Raw genomic sequence first — 21,534 nt, 5'->3', positions numbered from 1 at the left:
CACTGTGTCAATTCATTTAATTGGAAGTCTACCTCTTTTTCAAGTATGGTGAAAGAACACAACCCTGTCGCACACCTTTCCCAATTTTAAAACATTCAATGTTCCCATGCTCTGTTAGAACATCTGCCTCTTGATCCAGGTACAGATTTCTCAGAAGTACAATTAAGTGTTCAGGAATACTCATACTTCTCAATGTTGTCCATAGCTTGTTATGATCCACACAACCAAAAGCCTTCGCGTAGTCAATAAAGCATAGATAAACATCCTTCTGTTATTCTCTGCTTTCAGCCAAGATCCATTGGACATCCACAATGAAAGTGCTGTGGATTGCCAAAAGAACCAATAGATCTGTTTTGGAAGAAGTGCAACCAGAGTTGCACTTGGAGGCCAGGATGGCTAAGTTTCGTCTCCCCTACTTTGGACACATTGTCCGGGGGAACAGTCGCTGGAGAAGGATGTCGTGCTGGGTAAGGTGGAGGGGTCAGAGAAAAAGAGGAAGACCCCCAATGAGATGGATTGGCCAGGTGGCATCATTGATGGCGTCAAGTGTGGCAGCGGTAGTGAGGTTGGCCCAGGATCGGACATTGTTTCGTTCTGCTGTGCATGGGGTCGCTATGAGTCGGTTCCGACTCGATGGCACCTGACAACAACAATAACAACAACCTTTTTTTCACTGACCCTCCCATCTTTCTCCAGGGACTGGTCTCTCCATATAACAGTTCCAAGTCTGAGCATTCTAGCTGCACTTCTTCCAAGAAAAATTTGTTCTTCTGGCAGTCCATAATACTTTCAACATTCTTTCCCAACACCATAAATCAAATGCATCATTTATTCTACGGTCTTCTTGTCCAACTTTCACATACATATGAGGCAAAAGAAAAATACCATGGCTTGGATCAGACACACCTTAGTCCTCAAACTGACATCTTTGCTCTTTAACCCTGAAAGCGGCCTTTAGCAGCAGATCGGCCAAATGCAGTATGTTGCTTGATTTCCTGACTGCTGCTTCAATGAATGTTGACTATGGGTCCAAGCAAATTGAAGTCTTTGATAACATCATGAAATATGGAGAAAAGATTTAGTTATTTATTGGTTTTTACTTTCTTTATATTGAAATGCAATCCATATGTAGTCTTTCATCTATATCAGTACATTAATATACTTCAAGTAATTTTCCCTGCCAGCAAGTAAGATTGTATAATCTGCATATTGTAGGATGCTCATGAGCTTTCTACCAATCCTGATGTCACGCTCTTTCTATACTCAGTTTAGCGGATGCTTTGCTCCATAAGCAGACTGAATTGTTGTTGTTGTTATGTGCCGTGGAGTCGGTTCCGACACATAGCGACCCTGTACAGGGTTTCCGAGGCTGTAAATCTTTACGGGAGCAGAAAGCGTCATCTTTCTCCCATGAAACAGCTGGTAGTTTTGAACTGCTGACCTTGCGGTTCGCAGCCTGATTTGTAACCACTACGCTACCAGAGCTGAATATGTGTAGTGAATGGATACAACCCTGGCACACACTTTTCCTAATTTAAAACCATTTAGTATGCCCTTGTATTGATTGAAAAATTGCCTTTTGGTCTATATGCAGGTTCTTCATGAGCACAATGAATTGTTCTGGAATATCCAACTCTTCACAATGTTTGTAAAGATCCACACTGTCAAATGCATCTCAATAGTCAATAAAACACAAGTTAACAACTTCATGGTATACTTTGCTTTTAGCCAAGACACATCTGCTGTCGGCAACGATATCCCTCATTCCAAGTTCTCTTCTGAATCCAGTCTGAATTTCTGGCAGTTCCCTGTTAATGTACTGCTGTAACCGTTTTTGAAAGGTCTTCAGCAAGATTTTATTTGCATGTGATATTAATGATATTGTTCAATGACTTCTGCATTCTGTTAGCTACCTTTCTTTGGAATGGGCACAAATATGAATCTCTTCCAATCAGTTTACCAGGTAGCTATATTCCAGGTTTCTTGACATAGATGAGTGAGTGCTTCCAAGACTGCATCTGTTTATTACAAATTTTCAATTTGCATTTCATCAATTCCTAGACTCTTGTGTTTCTGCCAATGTCTTCAGTGCAGCTTGGACTTGTTCCTTCAGTAGCATTGACTCTTGATCATATGCTTCCTGTTGAAATGGTTGAACAAAGGCCAATTATTTTTGGTACAGTGACTCTCTATACCTCCCATCTTCTTTTGATAGTTTCTGCATCAGTCAATATTTTCCACATAAAATCCTTCAAATAGTGTAAATAGAGACTTAAATTTTTTTCTTCAGCTGAGAAATGCTGAGCATGCTTTTGCTTTTAGCTTTCTGAATCCATGTCTTTGCTCGTTTAATTATAAATACTTGACTCTGTCTTCACGAACTGCCCTTTGAAATTTTCTGTTCAGCTCTTTTACCTCCTCCATTTCTTCCATGCACTTTATCTTTACTATGCTGAAGAGCAGGTTTATCTTCTGACATCCATTTCAGTCTTTTCTTTCTTTCCTGTCTTTTTAACGGCTTTTTGCTTTCTTCCTGTATGATGTTCTTGAACTCATCCCACAGTTTTTCTGGTTCTTGATCACAGTGTCTAATGCATCAAATCTTTTCTGGAGATGGTCTCTAAATTCAGCTGGGAATATATTCAAGGTCATATTTTGGCTCTCGTGGATTTGTTTTAAATTTCCTCAGTTTCAATCTGAACTTGTGTAAGAGAACTGATGGTCTATTCCACACTTGCCCCCTGGGCTTGATTTGGCTGATGATACTGAGTTTCTCTACCATCTCTTCCCACAGATGTAGTCAACTTGATTTCCAGCTTGTGAAATCCATGTGTACAGCTGCTTTTTTTTTTTTTTTTTTTTTTAAGGTTTTTATTGTGAATTGAGTGAAACTTTACAGGGCAGATCATCAGTTTTATACTCAACAAATCATACACTTTGTTTCATTACAATGATTATAATCCCCTCCATGTACCATCAGTTAACAGTATTTCTCTATATTCACTTTAGCTTTTTAAAAAAAAAAAAAAAACAACAAACTCAGGCATGTCCAATAATTTACACCTCCAAAGGGCACTTTCTGCATGTCTGCCTCCTAGCCACCGGCTCTCAGTCCCTCTCTTCCCATGAATCTGGAGTCCTCAGCTGCTCCCTCTCTCTATGTCCTTATCTCTGCCTCCATCTCTGGCGTCGCTGCTTCTCTGGATAAGGTCCCACATTCTGCTTGTGTTCTTCTCCCTTGATGGTCCTAGGGTCCTCTTGTTTCTGGACTGTAAGATTAACCACTCACCTGTTTTTGTTACAAAACTTCTACCATTACAATGTACAACTGCCTTTTATGTTGCTTTAAAAAGGTGAAGCACTTTTTTTCCCTCCCGGCCATCTGAGCGTCTGCCACCATCATGAATGACACAGTAACTATCCGGACAAGGAAATTCATGACCAACCGATTACTTCAGCGGAAACAAATGGTCATTGATGTCCTTCACCCCAGGAAGGCAACAGTATCTAAGACAGAAATTCGGGAAAAACTTACCAAAATGTATAAGACAACACCAGGTGTCATCTTTGTGTTTGGATTCAGAACCCATTTTTGGTGGTGGCAAGACTACTGGCTTCGGCATGATTTACGATTCCTTGGATTATGTAAAGAAAAATGAACCCAAACACAGACTTGCAAGACACAGCCTGTATGAGAAGAAGAAAACCTCCAGAAAACAGTGCAAGGAACGCAAAAACTGAATGAAGAAAGTCGGGGGACTGCAAAGGCCAATGTTGGTGCTGGCAAAAAGAAGAAATAAATATTCTGCGGTGACTGGATTTTTCACCAGAGGATAAATAAACCCTAAAATCTTAAAAAGAAAAAAAAAGGTGAAGCAATGCGGAAGTCACTGGCCTTTCAAATTTCTATTATGTGACATCAGCACCGTTCCATTTCTATCACCAAGGTCATATTTTCCAACTACTGACCCTTCCCTCTTTGTTTCCAACCTTCCCACTCCAATCCCCAGTAACTATCAATGCATTCTGATTGCATGTTAGATGAATTTCAGAATGAAGAAGTCGGTGATGGTTGTTGTGAAGTACCGTCGAGTCAGTTCTGACCCATAGTGACCCTGTGTAGGGTTTCTGAGGAGCGACTGGTAGTCTGAACCATCAAACTTATGGTTCAAAACAACTTTGCAGTCCAGTGCATTAACCCAAATCATTGTTGGCTTTAGTGGTTGGTGTGTAAATTTGAGTAATAGTGGTATTAACTGGCTTTTCCATATTGTTGTGTTATGTGCCACTGAGTCAATTCAGCGACCCTGTATAGGGTTTCTAAGGAGCAGCTGGTGGATTTGAATCATCAACCTTGTAGTGAGTAGCCCAGTGATGATCCTATAGCACTACACCAGGACTCCATGGTTTTCCTTGTAGGTGTATGGGTATTATCCTATCACAGACAGCATTGTACTTCAAGTTAGATCTTGAAATGTTCTTTTTGATGATGAATGTAATGCCATTCCTCTTCAATTTGATGTTTTTTGTCTTGTAAACCATATGATTGTCAGATTCAAAATGGCCAATACCAGTCCATTTAAGCTAATGCCAAGGATGTAGATTTTTATGCATTCCATTTCATTTTTGACGATTTCCAATTTTCCTAGATTAATACTTTGTGTATTCCATATTCCAATTACACTGGATGCTTGTAGCTGTTTCTTCTCACTTTGAATTGTGCCCCATCAGCAAATGATGATCCCGAAAGCTTTTCTCTATTAACATCATTATGGTCAACTCTACTTTGAGGAGGCAGCTCTTCCCTAGTTGTATTGAGTATCTTCCAAGCTGAGGGGCTCTTCTTCTGGCATTGAATTAGAAAATGTTTCAGTGCTATTGAGAAGGTTTTCGGTGGCTCATCAATAAGAAGTGTTCAGCCTTTCCTTCTTGCTGATCTGTCTTTATCTGGAAGCTTAGCTGAACCTGTCTGCCATGGATGACCCTTCTGGTATTTAAAAGATCGGTGATAGAGCTTCCAACATCACAACAACACACAAGCCATCACACAATGATAAACTGACTGACTAGTGGTAGGAGATCACCGAAAGACTAGCAGAAAAGCTGCTCTAATAAAGGTATTCTGCAGAGGAAATCATGACTTGCTTCCAAATTTTACTGTTATTTCCAGCTTTAACAAATCAGTGAAGTTTCATCTCCTCAAAATAGAACGTAACTTTTTTTTTTTTAATTGCCAATGCTATTAAGTGCCACTGAGTCGGTTCTAACTTATAGCAACCCCATACAGGGTTTCCATGGTGAAACTGGTGAGTTTGAATGGCCAACCTTGTGGTTCAAACTAACCCTCTGGTCCAGTGCTTTGTCCCACAGTGCCACACCAAGACTCCTATTGTCAATATAAGTTCCTTATTCAAATGTATATTTAATAGGCATTTGCCTAGGAATCAACTTGTACAAATTCATACCTTAAAACACTTCTTTTGTCTTTGCTGAACTATCCTCCTTCAATATATATAAAAATATTAAAACGAACTAAAATGGTATGTGTAACAGTGACAAGATACATAGAAGTCACTCTTTGTATACAACAAGGGATTGTCAACACACCAGTCACTAGATGCGTTTTCCTTGTAAAATGTATATACTAAATAGAAGTGGACTGGAAATAAAAAAGATAGTAGGAATTTGTCTTATTCTTACAGAACAGGAAACAATCTGAAGCCCTCTTCCCCAAAATACCCAGAAAGTCATCAACTTAGGTAGCTTGTAATTAAATTTGTCATTAAGGTCTGCATATTGTTACGTTCCATTCACTCAGTTCTAACTCAGAGTGACCCTTTCTAGGGTTTCTGAGAAAAGGTTGGTTGGTTTGAACTGCTGATCTTAAGGTCAGCAGTCCAGTGTTTAGCCTACAGCCCCACACCAGGACGCCACTTAAAAATGTTGAGCTACTACTCAAACCTCTAGTTTACAAAATCATCGTTGTGAAGACAATTTTCCAAAAAACTTGATTTTTGTGGAAAGTTTTGAGTGGCCCACCCCCATTACTAGATTTATCTTGGTTCACTGTATTCATCTAAATATGAGGAAGATTAACATTTAGGGGTAACTTGAGAATTCCAAGACACTATAAATGTAAAGTGAATTATAGAAGTTAACATTAGAGATAGCCCAGTCTCTCAACCCACTAAAATAAAGTTTTATTAGGAATCACATGTAACTCAGAAACTAAGTATACCTGTTCTAAAATCTGTGAGAGGAAGTAATATCTCTGTATTTTTATTAAGTCTTTGTAGTGCTTCATCAAGGCTCTCAGATCCCGAGTCCCAGCTGACTCCATCATCGTCTGTGTCATTATGTTGGGAAACCAGATTACAATTGTCTACAGAGTCAATGCAAATATACACCTAAGTAGAAGACGAAGACGGAAGAAAACAACTTTCACATTCTGTAATTTCTAATATTCATTTATAATAACAGAATTATCATGGCAAAGTCTCCAATCATGGTCCCCAGTGATTCTTGCCCCCTTCCCACAGTATAACAAACAAAAGTAACATTTGCGACCAAAGGAGTATAATGTCAGCTGCTGAGATTAAATTAGGAGAGAGCTTCAAAAAGTTCATGGAAAAAATCCATTTTCTGTTAAATTTGCTTTTCTACTAACTTTCAGAAGCCCTCTTGTAAAGACAATGTGGTTTCTGTCTTGGAGGCATGCTCTCAGACTATTCAGTCAGGCAAGCCCGCATTCATGTTCTGAGCAGTCCAAAGGAGAAGCGAGGAACCAAGTCCTCCAGTGAACAGCCACATCAAGTTAGTCTTCTTGGACGTGGATTCTGTTGCCCCTACCAACATCCTGAGGAGCTCTGGTAGTGTAGTGGTTACGAATCGGGCTGCGAACCTCAGGGACAGCAGTTCGAAACTACCAGCTGTTCCACGGGAGAAAGATGAGGCTTTCTGCTCCCGTAAAGATTTACAGCCTCGCAAACCCCGTACAGGGTCGCTATGAGTCGGAACTGACTCCACGGCACATAACAACAACAACAACCAACATCCTGATTCCAAGTTAGACTATTTAAATTAAGCTGCTCCTGGATTCCTGACCTCATATTTGTTTTAAGTGGCTGTTTGGAGTTTTTGTTATGCAGCAATAATTTAAAAAATCATTATAAATATCAACAGTTGCATACTACAACACTAGTTGTAGAGCAAATCCTTCCCCCTGCCTGTGAAAGAATAGTATAGTAAGTAAAATTTATGAAGGAATGCCTACGCTACTTAATTTGTCTTTCTTCCCTCCATCCTTCGTCAGCCAAGAGCATATAAAATGAATTTTCTTTAGTGCAATGATTTACTCAGTCAGTATTTATTGGGAGCTTATTATGTATGTCAAGGAGCTCTGGTAGCGTAGTGGTTACGAATTGGGCTGCTAACTTCAAGGTCAGCAGTTTGAAAACTACCAGCTTTTCCGCAGGAAAAAAGATGAGGCTTTCTGCTCCCGTAAAGATTTACAGTCTCGGAAACCCTGTTCAGGGTCGCTATAAGTCGGAACCGACTCCACGCCACTTTAACAACAACAACAACAACAACAACAACATTATGTATGTCAGGTGCTATTCTAGGTTTGGGATCCATCAGTTAGTCTTTATGAAGTTACATTCTAGTGGGGAGATACAGGCAACCCTAACAATCAAACCATGACAGTGTAATAGAAGGTGATACGTGGTACGGAAAACAGCAGGGCAAAGAGCATCCAGAGCTGGTGTGTGGAGAGGGAAGAGGAGTCAACATGTTTAACAACAATTTCAGCTAGTAAAAGCCTAAATATCTAATAAACCACTAACTAAAGCTACACCACACACTGATAACCCAGCAAGTGTTTAACAAGAAACACTTGATAAAACAGATGCCTTATGAAATGCAAACAAATGCCTGAAAAGGAAATCTGAAGGTGGGGCAATGCAGAAGTCACTGATTTTCAGTCATTTAAAGTCATGGAGGTGGAAATAAGAAGTCAATCCTACAGTTTAAGAGCAAGATTGCTTAGGATTTGAAGCACCAACTAATCACTTCGATTACCTACTTCATTAGGTGAGACAACGTGCTTAACTTGAACAGCATAGAGTTCTTCTGGAGGAGGTAGAGATGATGACAAATATGGTGGGAGAATAGGCGTCTCAGTTTCAGATAAAAGTAATTCCTAAAACACCACAAATAAATTCAAATTTCAGAATGGTAATTCCAAAAACCCAGTACATTATAAAAATTTATCAGAATGCCAATTTAGTTTCTTTGCAAAAAGGAAGCACTGTTAAGATACTGAATACTGCAAAATGGTCTTATTTAGTAGGACCAAAATGTGGCGACTAAACAAAAGACTGTTAGTATTCTTTTGTTCCCCAATTTGAAAACTGTTTTTAAAGGTTTTGGAAAAAAAAAAAAAAGGTCTAACTTTATTTCTGTATACATGCTTAGACACTGTTTTATGCTACAGAGTCGATTAAAACTGACAGAGCATGACAGAGCACAACTACCCTACAGGAGTTCCTAGGTTGTTAGCTGTAATCTGCTGTGCTGCTGCAGGGTCAGCACTGGACTGTGAACCACAAGGTCGGCAGATGGTTTTACAACTTTATAAAAATACTGCAAAAATACTGACTTTGTACTTCAAGAGTGAATCTTACAGTATTCAGATTTTATCTCAGTAAAGCTGTTATTTAAAAAACAAAGGATATTATTTCTGAATTTTTGTCAGCCCTTTTATATTTATGAAGTTTCCTAAGTTCCCAAAATATTTGTGTTGAAACTTACCTCAAACCTTATCGCCCAACTTTCCTCTTCAAACTTTTTGTTACAATCTGTTGGTTTCTGAAATATATTAGCAAATTTAATCACATCGTATTATTTTAAAATACTTTCGTAACATTTCATTCCCACAAAAACTTGGGTGCTTATCCTTACTGACAACTTTTAAGTGATTTCAACTAGAAAATAAACATCAGACCTATTGCTGTTGAGTCGATTCTGACTCAGTGACCCTACAGGCCAATAAAATGGTCCCATAAGGGTTCCAAGGATGTCACCTTTATGGAAGCAGACTGCTACATCTTCTTCCTGTAGAGTGACTGGCACCCAGGTTCACATGGTCAACTTTTTGGTTAGCAGGCAAACACTTAGCCACTGTGCCACCAAGACTCCAAACTACAGGAAGAACTACTATTCTAAGTTAACATTTCAATAATAAGAATCTTCAAAATTATGCTAAACACATGTCTGTGGTAATTAGTTTATTATAAGAAAGTGGGAGCTCTTAATTTCTCTTTAGAATGTTCACGTTGAATCATACAAGTGGAAGAGAAAAACTAAGTAATCTTTATAAACCAGCTCAAAAAGCAGAACAGCTTTTCTACAAACATGAATAAGCATGCATACACTCACATTCTTCCCTGGGCTCATGAGAAAAAGTTGGCAGAAATCTCAATTTTTATTATAGAGAAAAGGTATTTCTCTATATTGAACAGAAAACTCAAGATTTGATTACTGACTATCACTAAAATGAATTTTAAAGAAATGAACAAGTAAGGTGCCGCTCCATGTGTGTAAGAAAGAAGCGCGATAAGAACTGAACAGACTGGGAATCAATTACTTCAGTGGACTAATGGAATCTGTGACCATCAGTCTCCACGACTTGGAGACCAGAAGAACTATCATCTGCCTTGAAAGGTATCACAGTAGAGGGTCCTGGAAACAGTGGGAGAAAATGTGGAATAAAATTCAAAATTATTTAATTAAAAAAAAAAAAAAAGACTGGGTTTACTGGTCAAAAAGAGACTAGTGGAACCTAAGAGAGACTATGACCCTTGACTACCCTTCAGGTCTGGAGAGGAACTCACCCTTGTGGCCCAATTTCTAGCCAGGCAGTAGATAGGTTTATAAGGCCATGGGGGTGGGAGGGAAGGGACAACACTAGCAAAGTACCCTCACCATGGGATGGTCAATCATTCAATATGAAAAGGGCATAGTTGAGAAGGGAGGAAACCTGATAACTGTTATTGCATGGAGGGGATTGTAATCACTGAGATGAAGCAACGTATATAATTTGTTGAATGTAAACATAAAGATCTGGTCTGCAAAGCTTCACTTAATTCACAATAAAAAGTTAAAATGAAAAAATACATTTCTATAAAAATCTTAATGATTTTAGTCATGATGTGTACCCTATTTCTGTAGAGGATTTATGGCACCATGCAACACAAAATGATGTTTATTAAGGATATTGTTGTTGTTGTTAAGTGCCATAGAGTCGGTTTTGTCTCATAGCAACCCTGTATAGGGTTTCCGAGGAGTGAATAGTGAGCTTGAACCACCAACCTTGCAGTTCAAACCAACCTTGCAGTCCCGTGCCACATTGGACTCCTATCTGGGGCAAGAGGCCTTTTTCACAGTGAAGTCTGTGAAAACTGTACAACACACATCCCTACACTGAAACATCAGATAAACAATTACCTAGTTGTTTTGTTAACAAGACTCGTTAAGATACAGAAACATTAACTGAATCTTAATGAAATTAAAGTCTTACTTCACAGCATTTATAAAAGCATGACAGAGCGTACTGTTTTGCCCATTAAGAATTTCAAATTCTCTAGACTCTTAAAATTGCAGATATATACAGTTATATTTAGAATTGTAGTACAAGACAAAATGTGAACTTTAAACAAAATAGAAAAACTGTTCACTTACTTCTTTCAACACTTCCTCAGAATGTCCAACTGTACAATACGTATGGTATGCCATAAAAAAAGAAAGTGACATTCCATCGAAATAGAGAAGAATAGATAACTTCTCCCATGGATTTTCAGGTAGTGTCTACAAGTTCAATAAAGATCATTATAAACAAAGTTTGCTTGATGACTATAATTTTATAGCAGGTCGATATGAAAGTAGACTTCTGACAATCACCATTTTATCACAATTTGACCAGACTAGATTTATTTAAATTGTCTTCCTGGTAATTTGGCAGGTTATAAAACATTAATCACATTTCTTTGGTTAATATAAACATTACTTATGAATCTATAGAATTTTCCTGCTATTTACTTCTCTACATCATCTTTAAATGGTATTAGGCATGCTCAGTTGTGAAGAAATGAAGTTTGGCGAAAATCCAAAACTATTATTAATCAGAAAATTTACAACAGTCTAAAATAAGACGTCATGACAAAACAAACTGCCCCCCGCCCCTGCTAATTCAGACTCCTAGCAAGCCTAAGGGACAGAGCAGAACTGCCCCAGAGAGTTTCTGAGGCTGTAAATGTTTTAGGAAAGCAGACAGCCACATCGTCAGTGAAACAATGATAATGGCTTTCAAACTCTTAGTAAAGCCCATTTATAATTACTGGCTATTAAATACGACTGATAAAGATGGCCGTTTCTCATCACTTCCGGTACTACCTCCTATCTGTACTGCATTATTTTTGTTGTCTCCTTAACAGATCTCCCTACTTCTTTTTGTACCATCCAGTAGTTTATCAATAAAGCAGCCAGAGTGAAAATATGAAAATGGAATGTTAGATCACATCACTCCTTCGCTCAAAACCTCTAGTGGTAACAATTCTCCTTCCGCAGCCTACCACTAGTTCCCTCTGCTCGGCTGCTCCTACTGCAGGGGCTTTTTTGCCTGTCCTTCCCCAAGCATGCCAATTATACTCCTACCTTGGGGGTCTTTGCACTTTTCTCCCAAGTAGCTGCATGGCTTTTCCTCTCACCATCAACTGTCACCCTAATAGTGATGTCTTCTCTAGCCCAACCCCACTCACTGCCAATGAGTTGATTCCAACTCACAGGGACCCTATATAGGGTTTCCGAGGCTGTAAATCTTCATGGTTGCAGAATAATGCCTCATCTTTCTCCTGTAGAGTGGCTAGTGGGTTTGGACCGTCTCCTGAGCTTTGTTGTTGGAAAATGATGCCTTGTTGGTCTGATATGGTTGGTGGTACTGAGGAGTACATCCCTCCCTTTACAGACCTGTCTACTGATTGTAAAGACAGTGCAGAACCCGGCAGTGTTTCACTCTACTATGCACAGGGTTGCTATGAGTTGGAACTGACTCCATGGCACCTAACAAAAACACAACACTGTATGGCTAAAAGTTTATACCCACCCAGGGGTGGGTTCAGTTCCAGGCTTGAAGGGTGTCTAAGGACCACCGTCTCAGGAACTGCACCCCTCAAGTTATTCTGATTACCACACTGCTCAAACTTCCAGGGCAGCATCACTGATGATGACCCCTACCTCTCATGAATACTATTAGTTACTGCTGCTCCTTGGAAAATCTCTATTATTCTAGTCAAATAGTGAAACTAGTTACTAAAATTATACACTCTTACTTCTGTCTCTCCATTCCTTTTTCCAGCCAGAAAAAGGTTACCATCTTTTGTAAAGGGTTACCTAAGCTCTCACCATCTGGCAATTCCTACTGCAGTACTTTTACCAGTCAGTCAGTTAGCTCTCCGCATCCTACTTTGTGGTGTTAATATTTTAGGGATACATGCTATCTTACAAACTAAAGGTGGTCGAGGACAGGGATCATGGTAGATGCTTCTCAAACCCCCAGCCCCTGACTTAACCCACCATAACCCACTGCTATAGAGCCAATTCTGACTCAGTGACTCGGTATAGGGTTTCCAAGACTAAACCATTATGAGAGCAGCCTCAACTTTCTCCCATGGAGAGGTTGGGATTGAACTGCAAATCGTGTGGTGGACAGTCCAGTGCTTACTCTACACCACCACCCAAGCTCCTTTAACATAGCGTTACATACATAATATCCTACTGAAAATGACTCCAAGTATACATAATACCTCCAATTTTTTAATACAATGCTCCCTGGTACAAAGCAAGTCACTGTTAATGAATTTTTCAAATTACTAACTTTAATGCTTAGGACACTTCAAAAACTTGCTCAAAATTAGGCTTATTCGAACCTAAGAATCAAAGAATTCTTTTTGTTAAAAAATTAAAAACAAAACATAGCTCCTTTTATGTTAATGAAAAATTCACATTTATATAGGATGATAAAAAATTGATTGCTAAAAATAAATCTCAAATAATGTTAGTTATAACACTTTGTGGCAAATGATGTGTTTGATGGGAGCACAGTGACTCTACAGGACAAGCACTGTACTGCGAACCATAAGGTCTGCGGTTCTGGTTCACCAACTGCTCCGCTGGAGAAAGATGAGGCTTTCTGCTCCTGCCAAGATTTCCTGTCTTTGAAACCCTATATAAGGTTGTTATGAGTTGTAACTGACAGCACTTAACAACAACAACACGTATGTTTTAAATACAAATTACCATAATGTGAATTTCCACCTCTCTCTTTGACAGCAGTTCCTGGAGGAGTCCTATTGCATCTGGTTGCCAGACATTCCCGACCTAATGGGAGTAATAAACTCAGGTACTTTTACACTTTCATAAAACACAGACAACACAGGAAGCAAATTAAGGCATACTAAAGTTGCCATAAACAGACAACAGTAGACATGCAAACAATTATCAGAGAATATCAATGATGTATGATAAAAACAATCTTAAGAAACGAATTATTTGACTAAGTTTTCACTGATGGTACACACTATAAAACTATAAACCTATACTAAAAACAAAATATCACATTTAAAACTTTAAATAGAGACCACTATCCCAATGCGGTGCTTGTACAACACCTGTAAGGTATACTTATTTAAGAGCAGTAAATGTTATATTTTTATTTTATATGTTGAGAGGATGACATGGGAAGGAATTGAGGCCAACAGACACGTGAGTGAATGGGCCCTCCATCCCCAGTCAGTTCTTGAGATTACTACACTGACCAGAATGGCCCAGTCAACCTGCTCTCAATCTTTGAGCCACAAAGAGATAATAGGCGATTTCTTTATCTGATTTCTAAATTTATTATAATTTTAAATAATGAAGGAATATATTTACTTTGATATATTCCATGTATGAACATATTTTGCCTCTTGTTCCAATTTTTTATATCCTTTAATACAATTTTGTCATTTTCTTCACTTAGTTCTTGTACTTTTGATTAAAGTTATTTCTAGGTATGTTACCATTTTTGTTACAACTGAAAGGGATTTTTGCTTTACATTCTAACTCCTTAAAATTATTAATAAAAACATTAAGAATCAGTCATCTCACAAATTAGGGTTGACTCACAGGTATGGTATTGTAGAGCTGACATGGAATACAAAACTGGGGCGTATCAGGGTATAGCAAAATAGGGTAAAGATGACATTGTGGAATCTTCTCAATGAATCCATGATCTAAATATTGTACCTGAAATACACCAAATAAAAATTGTAATTCAAATTTATCACTAAAGTGGAGAAGGAACTCCAGTATTTTTTTAAAAAGACATTCCGGAAAGAACTAAATTTGAGTTTGAAAAAAGGCATGCTACACTCCATCATCCCATGGTGTGTCAAATATCAAACTTCACTGTCAATCTAGTTTCTGATATATAACTTATGTGCCAAAGCATTTTCTCCCCTTTTTATACATACTAGGTTTTATTAGCTTTACAAATTCCTTGAGGAGTCCCTTTATGAAATACTACAATTCTGGTAATTCATTATATAAATAGTTTTAAGAATAAGAAATACGAGTAAGTTGCTTCTTCTGTCCCCCCAAATTGAACATATCATTGTCTAGTTTGGTTGGCTTGGTAATTAGCATTTAAAAAATGAAACAGAATTGAATAAAAAATATCTGAGTACATCATAGGTAGGTGGAGTGACTATAATTTCACATTAAGTTTTAGCTATATACTTACATACATGTATACTGAATCAAAATATAGGATTTCTTAATGTGGATCATACAATAAATTTTGAAAAGATATCAGGATAAAGAATGGAAAATGTACAACATATACTTGAAACGTAAAGTAACTACAGGAAAAAGGTGATTAAAATAGCAAAATACTTCTAGATAAATTACTATAAACTGAGGGATTTAGACAGTATGAGAAATTTTAAGAGGGTCGCCATGGGTTGGAATCGACTCAACAGCACTTAACAGGAACCATCTTAAATTATGTGGATTCCAGTTACGTATAGTCCATAAACTATGATAACTTAAAGCCAGCTGAATTTCAATTTATTCTGTATGACAGAAAAAGAGTATGGATTATCTGATAACTTCAAATTAAGTGAAAGCTGACCTATCTGCATATAAACACATTTATCTTTAAGTATCCAGATGCTTAAAGCCTTTTTATTTCTAGTGAAACTATGAAATCTTAGCACAGCTGAAAAAGCCTAAGCCACTGGATAAGTCAGGCAGGAATCAGAGGCTTAGGTACAATGAACTCCCTCATCGCCACTCACTAGCTGGGTGACTTTGAGCACATCAATCAACGTAAAGCTCAATTTTCTTCATAAGCACTCGACTGAAAGCTTGGTTTGAAGTGCAAGGTCATCAGTTCAAACTCACCACCCACTCCTTAGAAATCCTATACAGGGTCGCTTTGAGTCAGAACTGACTTGATGACACTTAAAAAGGAGGAGATAGGAATAAGAATCTACATCTGTGATTATAAAATGATCTAAACGCATAAAATATGAATGCACGTATTTGAAAGAAGCATGAATATCTGAAGTGCTCTGTAATTGTTAGATTTAACCATCAGATAGAAAATAAACACTGACAGTAAAAACAGATAAGACTTTACTCTTGAATTATTCCTCCCTTCTTATTAAAACTCAAAGTTTCCAGTGCTGAAAGCCTGATTAAGTCGTTTACCAATCTTACTTAATGCTTTAAGTAGTGAATGCATTGTGGTGAAATGGAGGTATTTTTATCTCTATTTTTAGATACACATGTTTTTTCAAATTACACACACATTTCTAAAACTTTGTAGTAGAACTTGAGTGATGAAGGTAAAGTAATCATTTCCCTGAAAGATTAGCTGGATCTTGCACATTTCCTATACAGGAAACAGGTTATTTTGTTTCATACTCTGTATGCAAATAGGAATTCTACATAGAAATCAGTGGTCTACCCAGTGGACAAATCTCTACCTATAAATATTTTTTGTTATTCGGGTTATTAAATATATTTGAAAACAAAACAAAAAATTCTTATTATAAATAAAAATGTAGTGTATCTGACTGAATGAACATATTAAAAGATGTTTTAAACAAAGTTTTGTAATTTTAGGCTCAAAACACCATCGAGGCTCAGAAGATCACAAAAGAATATCGGACTCACCCTGATCGTGCCACCAACAACTTCCATTACTTTGCCTCGATACCACAGAGTATCTGATCCTCTTACTGCACAGGCTTCTCCTTTTTTCCAGTAGTAAGGCTCCAAAAGGCCAAGGCATTTTAAATTATTTTGAATCTCATTCATCATATTTATTAGCTCAAATTCTGAAGGAATTATTAAATATAAAACATTTAGGAAAAATTCCCTTTACTTTTCATTAGGTAGCAATTACCATATCTTAGTAAATCCATGAAGTATACAATAAGGTATTAAATATTAGTTACCACATAAACAGAGTTTTAATAAAACTACTTCAATCAGTAGTTTGTTATAAAACATATACAACTGACTTGCAAATAATTATTCTGATCTCTGATTACAAAATAATATTTTCAGAGTACAAATCTTATTAAAAACTCTAAGCATACCAGACAGCCTAATATAAAAGAACTACCAGTTCTAGACAGTGTCAGCTTGACAGTATAACTAAATAAAATAGAACATAAGTCATGTATTACACCTTATGCTTAGATATAGTACAATGCTACAAGTATAAAATTCAAATTCTGAAGTTTGTTACTTACTGCTACCTGGCCCATTATTTAAACAATTAATTTTATCTCCCCTGAATTGGATTCCAAAGAAAGCGAGTAACGGACTCAGTTTTCACCCTAGTTCTACCACTTCAGTTGTGTGACCTTGGGGAGTTCCTTTACCTCTAACAGTTTAATCTTCTATAAATTGGACATAATAATGCCAATCTGTATTATCAGGGCTGAGGATTAAATATTAAGCATTTAGCACACTGAATGGCCCATAAAGGCAAATACGTTTTAGTTAAGATTCATCAGACATTTCAAGCAGCATCTGTATTAAGTATTACTGCTAGAGGTCTCAAGAATTGATCACTTCTTTTAGATTTCTTCTTTGAACAGATTTTTTCTTCTTTTTTTAAACAGTATGTAGTATTTAAGAGACAAAACAGGTAAAAACTGTAGCAAATTCACCATATGCTTATCCATAGGGAGAGTTACTATGAGCTAATGAAGTGGCAATGTAGGATAAGCACCAGACTGTTTGGCAGTTCAAACACACCAGACGCTCCTCAGAAACACCATACAGGCTCACTATGAGTTGGAACTGACATGATGGCACTTAACAACTACGAGGTCCTGTGATTGCTAGAGCTGCTGTGAGTTAAAGAACATTCTGGAGCCTCAGGCTGTAGTCAGTAAGCATTCACACAGAAGCTTACAGTAATCTTGAGAATGACCTGAATATTCCAAACTACTGCACTCTCCAGTAATTTGTTGTGATTTTTGTCAGTCTAAATAAACATAAACATTTGTTTTTTGTTTTGAAAGAGTTGCTAAAACAGCTTAAGTGCCAGGCTTGAAAAACCTGGCACTACCTTTACTCTTCCGCCCAGCATGGGGAAAATAAGGGAAACAAAGAAAAGGGCTGAACCATTTTTGCTAATTCTAACTAGGAGCTGATTTAGCAGTAAATCCTATTTAATATTGCATGAATACTTAAAAGACTGTCCAGACAATGGAACAACATGAATTTCTACGTTCTCAATTCATTGCTGCCTTGTGGTGTGCAAAAACAAACAAGAAAAATAGAAAGGGGGAGGCAGCTCCAGAAGTTTCCCATTCTCGAGGATTTATATATTCACAATCCTGATCAGGAGAGCAGCTCACGAAGATCTCAATGACTGACAATGGCTCCCTGTCAACAACACCATCGCACTGACGCTCATTCATTCTATTAAATTTCAACATCTAGATTCTACAAATTGGACTCCTTTTTTTTTTTATCTTTGTACCATTTCTTTTCCCTCCTCCCTTAAATTTTCTATCCCTAAAAATGGTTTATCAATTTCTTTTTTTTTTTTGTCTGTATTTCCAAAGCTAGTGAGGTATATGATGTTTCTCAAAACTTCTCCTTCCTGAACTCTAACATTTCTGAGCTTCTAATACTCTGCACACAGTGTATCACAAAAGAACAACAGGGTGAAGAAAATATATGATTTAGAGCTAAAGACCCAAGATACACTTAAAGAAGAACAAGACAGGGAGACGGATCCCAATCGATTTCAAGTTTTACAGAATATTAAATAAACTGTACACATCTTACAGAACAGAAGAGCATTTACTGAAGAAGACATTGTGGTGTTGGTGCAGGTATGAACAAATAGAGCAATAAAACCAAACAGTGAGCTCAGAAACAACTCAGGCCTATATGGAAACTTGATGTTCAATAAGGCAGCAGCACCGCAGATCACTGGGGAATGTGTGCAGTATTAAGTAAATGGCTGAACAATTGATTAAACCTATGAAAATACCTAAATATATTTCCAAAGTTCAATACCAGGATGGATAAAGACAATGTAAAAAGCATAATTACAAACATTTTACAAAATCCTATGGTGAAATGTTTTCCTAATCTCAGATCTCACCATTAAGTTAAAAAAAAAAAAAGATGCAAGGACAGGAAAAAAAAACCCAGATACACAATCATGTTAAAATTAAAATTTTTTTCTTCCAGAAAAATAGCCCTTGTGGTGCAATATAATAACCACATGGTCAGCAGTTCAAGCCCATCAGTCACTCTGCAGGAAAAAGATGAGGCTATCTGCTCTCAAAAAGTTTGAGTCTCAGAAACTCTAGATAGGGTCACGATGAGTTGTAATCAATTCCATGGCAATGGGTTTTTCTTCCAGAAAGGAGTCCTAGTGGCACAGTGGTTAAAGAACCAGCTGTTAACTAAGTTGTCAATGGTTCAAATCCATTAGCTTCCCTATAGTAGAAAGACGTGGAAGTCAGCTTCTGTAAAGATCACAGACTTGGGGCAGTTCTACTCTGGCCTACAGGGAAGTCACAATGAGTCAGAACTGACTTGATGGCAATGTTTTCATTTTTTTCTTCTAGAAACCTAAAATGACAACTGACAACTTAGAAATTGAGAGAAGATATTTGCTACACATAAAACCAAAGACAGATAAATACCTGAGATATGTTAAGACCTAATAATCTGAAAGCAATAACCTAATGGAAAATAAGCAAACAACATAGGTATTCTGCAAAAGTGGGAATACCAGTGCTTCAAATATAAGAAAAGATGTACAATATTGTAAATAAAAAAAGAAATACAAATTAAAGGCACAATGGCATACAAACTAATGCCAACTTTGTTGTTAAGTGCCATCGAAATGGTTCCAACCCATAGCGGCTCTGTATAGGGTTTCCAAGGAGTGGCTGAGTCCAGTGTTGATCCTACAGAGTCACACCAATGTTATTTCAATCCATGTTCATCTTACTAGAGAACTGATGCTAATACCTATTACTTGACTAATCGTACACAATATAAAAGATCTTACCTGACATTTTAGGTACTACAAAAATAGTTCCATCATCACCAATGCAGCTGACTACTGCTTCAAACACTTTCACGTTAGGAATAGTTGGTGGTTTGTAGCATCCAGTCGTTTTTGGTTCTAAAATTTTCTCCTTAAATTTAGATACCGTGTGTTCACAGGTATCCGCAGCTTTTTTGTCAGGGTCATAGTCACTTTTATTACACTTTGTAACTACGGAATCTTTATGTTCCAGGGAGATTTTGAGAGACTTCTCAGAGAACAAATCACTGTTACCTAATTTATGAAATCTGAAACATCCAAAAATAAAACATATAAAACAAAAGTGAGCATATATCAAATATAAAACAAAAGTGAACATAGAATTCTGGGGTAAACAATATAAAAAAGAATCCTCCAAAACGTGGCTAAGTCAAAAAGTATTGCTGCAAGTCATAAAAATCTTTTCTAACCAAGAATATGAAAATATAAAGCTATTGTTTCTTGGTGTATCTTCTATCTAGGTCTATACACTTCTGAAAGTGGTATTTCCATCTCTGTAACCACTCCCTGAAGAATTCTGCACTTTTAGATTTTCCCTATGTCAAGGTAGCAGTTTTGGCCATCTTTGATAGACTCAAATCTTGTTCTTTTCAAATATTCTTTGAGTTTTGGGCAAGATCAGGTTGTAGGGTAGATGGGATAGGGTTTCCCAATGAAATTATCATAGGATAGTCCTTGCTACCCTTGGAAAATGAGCAGGTTTTAACGGGGGGGGAAAAAATCCCTTGGTAAAACTTTACTGGTCTTTTTCTTACCAATACAGCCCCCTGCGACTTCCTGTGTCCTTTAAAAAAATCTATCAAGATTACCCCTTGGGAATTCCTAAAAAACAGTTGCTATAACCTTCTGAGCCTTGAATTTAACTGGCCCAGCAGATCCCCTCAGAAGCCACTTATTTTGGCTGGGATTTTTTAATTTAAGGTATATGAAGGAGACTACGATAAGTGGATTACTGAGAGAACTTGTGAGAGTTCTTGTAAAAATGGAAACCTTAGTAGTTATACTTGTTGAATTTCCTACCTAACAGAATTTCCAACACAAAACTTAAACACTGCCATCTAAGCAAAGGATACCAAGTGGCTCAGATCTGGTGGTGATTGTTACTGGTCAGCCCTGAGTTAGTCCTGAATAGAGCTGTGCTCTACAGGGTTTCAAGGCTGGGCCTTTTAGAAGCAGAATGGCTGGCCTGTCTTCCAAGGTGCCTCTGGGTGGGTTTCAAACCACCAACATTTTGGCTGGTAGACAAGTACTTAAGCATCCACATATCCACCATCTCCTTCAGATCTGGTACCCACTGTATAATGCTCTTTCTTTGATTTAGAGAAAATGTCAAAAGACAAGAAGCTATAAAAGTATGTACTTAAGTAGAGGTTTAGGCATGCAAGAACTGGTAAGTATGAATAAAGATACAATCTGAAGAAATCTGTTTCTGAGATGGTTTCCTGAGGATTAGTTTATAAGTTATCTTTAAGAGCAATCAAATTATAATTTGCTTTGAAAGCACAGACAGATACAAAGATTTAAATAGGTAGTTAAGAAGTGTCCCATCACAAAGAGATGCCCACTTCCCCTCCAACCCTCTGTTCCGAATAAAAGACTATACCTCCTTTCCCTCAAAGCCAAACCCTTCTTAATCAAGTATTTAGAAACATCAACGCGTTCTCCTTTTTCATCTCTGCAGAAAATTTTCACAGGTAATGGCCACATTGTGCTGTTTTCCTGGAGTGATTTAATAGCAGACAAAAAAATCAAATATCTTGTAAATTATCTGTATAGACATACATTATATAAAAAACAGCACAGGCGACAGTCAATGTAACAGATGTTGTTGTTGTTGT

At 37.4% G+C, this 21,534-nt stretch overlaps 1 protein-coding gene and 1 pseudogene across 1 annotated transcript in view; one reads left to right on the top strand and one right to left on the bottom strand.

Annotated features, from left to right (window-relative positions):
* Nucleotides 1-21,534, bottom strand: part of RNF17 (ring finger protein 17) — a 132,881-nt gene that overhangs the window by 21,300 nt on the left and 90,047 nt on the right. The window contains exons 25-33 of the mRNA XM_006832058.1: nucleotides 21,300-21,415; nucleotides 19,658-19,944; nucleotides 16,276-16,439; nucleotides 14,221-14,340; nucleotides 13,354-13,434; nucleotides 10,741-10,866; nucleotides 8,812-8,868; nucleotides 8,084-8,200; nucleotides 6,239-6,407 (exon numbers count right to left, since the gene is read on the bottom strand). Coding sequence (XP_006832121.1) covers nucleotides 6,239-6,407; nucleotides 8,084-8,200; nucleotides 8,812-8,868; nucleotides 10,741-10,866; nucleotides 13,354-13,434; nucleotides 14,221-14,340; nucleotides 16,276-16,439; nucleotides 19,658-19,944; nucleotides 21,300-21,415 — 1,237 coding nt within the window. The remainder of the gene's footprint in view (nucleotides 1-6,238; nucleotides 6,408-8,083; nucleotides 8,201-8,811; nucleotides 8,869-10,740; nucleotides 10,867-13,353; nucleotides 13,435-14,220; nucleotides 14,341-16,275; nucleotides 16,440-19,657; nucleotides 19,945-21,299; nucleotides 21,416-21,534) is intronic.
* On the top strand, nucleotides 3,402-3,800 carry LOC102812697 (annotated as a pseudogene).

This window comes from Chrysochloris asiatica, unplaced genomic scaffold, assembly GCF_000296735.1.
Source record: "Chrysochloris asiatica unplaced genomic scaffold, ChrAsi1.0 scaffold00005, whole genome shotgun sequence".
Lineage (NCBI taxonomy): Eukaryota > Metazoa > Chordata > Mammalia > Afrosoricida > Chrysochloridae > Chrysochloris > Chrysochloris asiatica.
The sequence above is the reverse complement of the archived record's forward strand: the minus strand, read 5'-3'. Positions and strand labels throughout refer to the sequence as shown.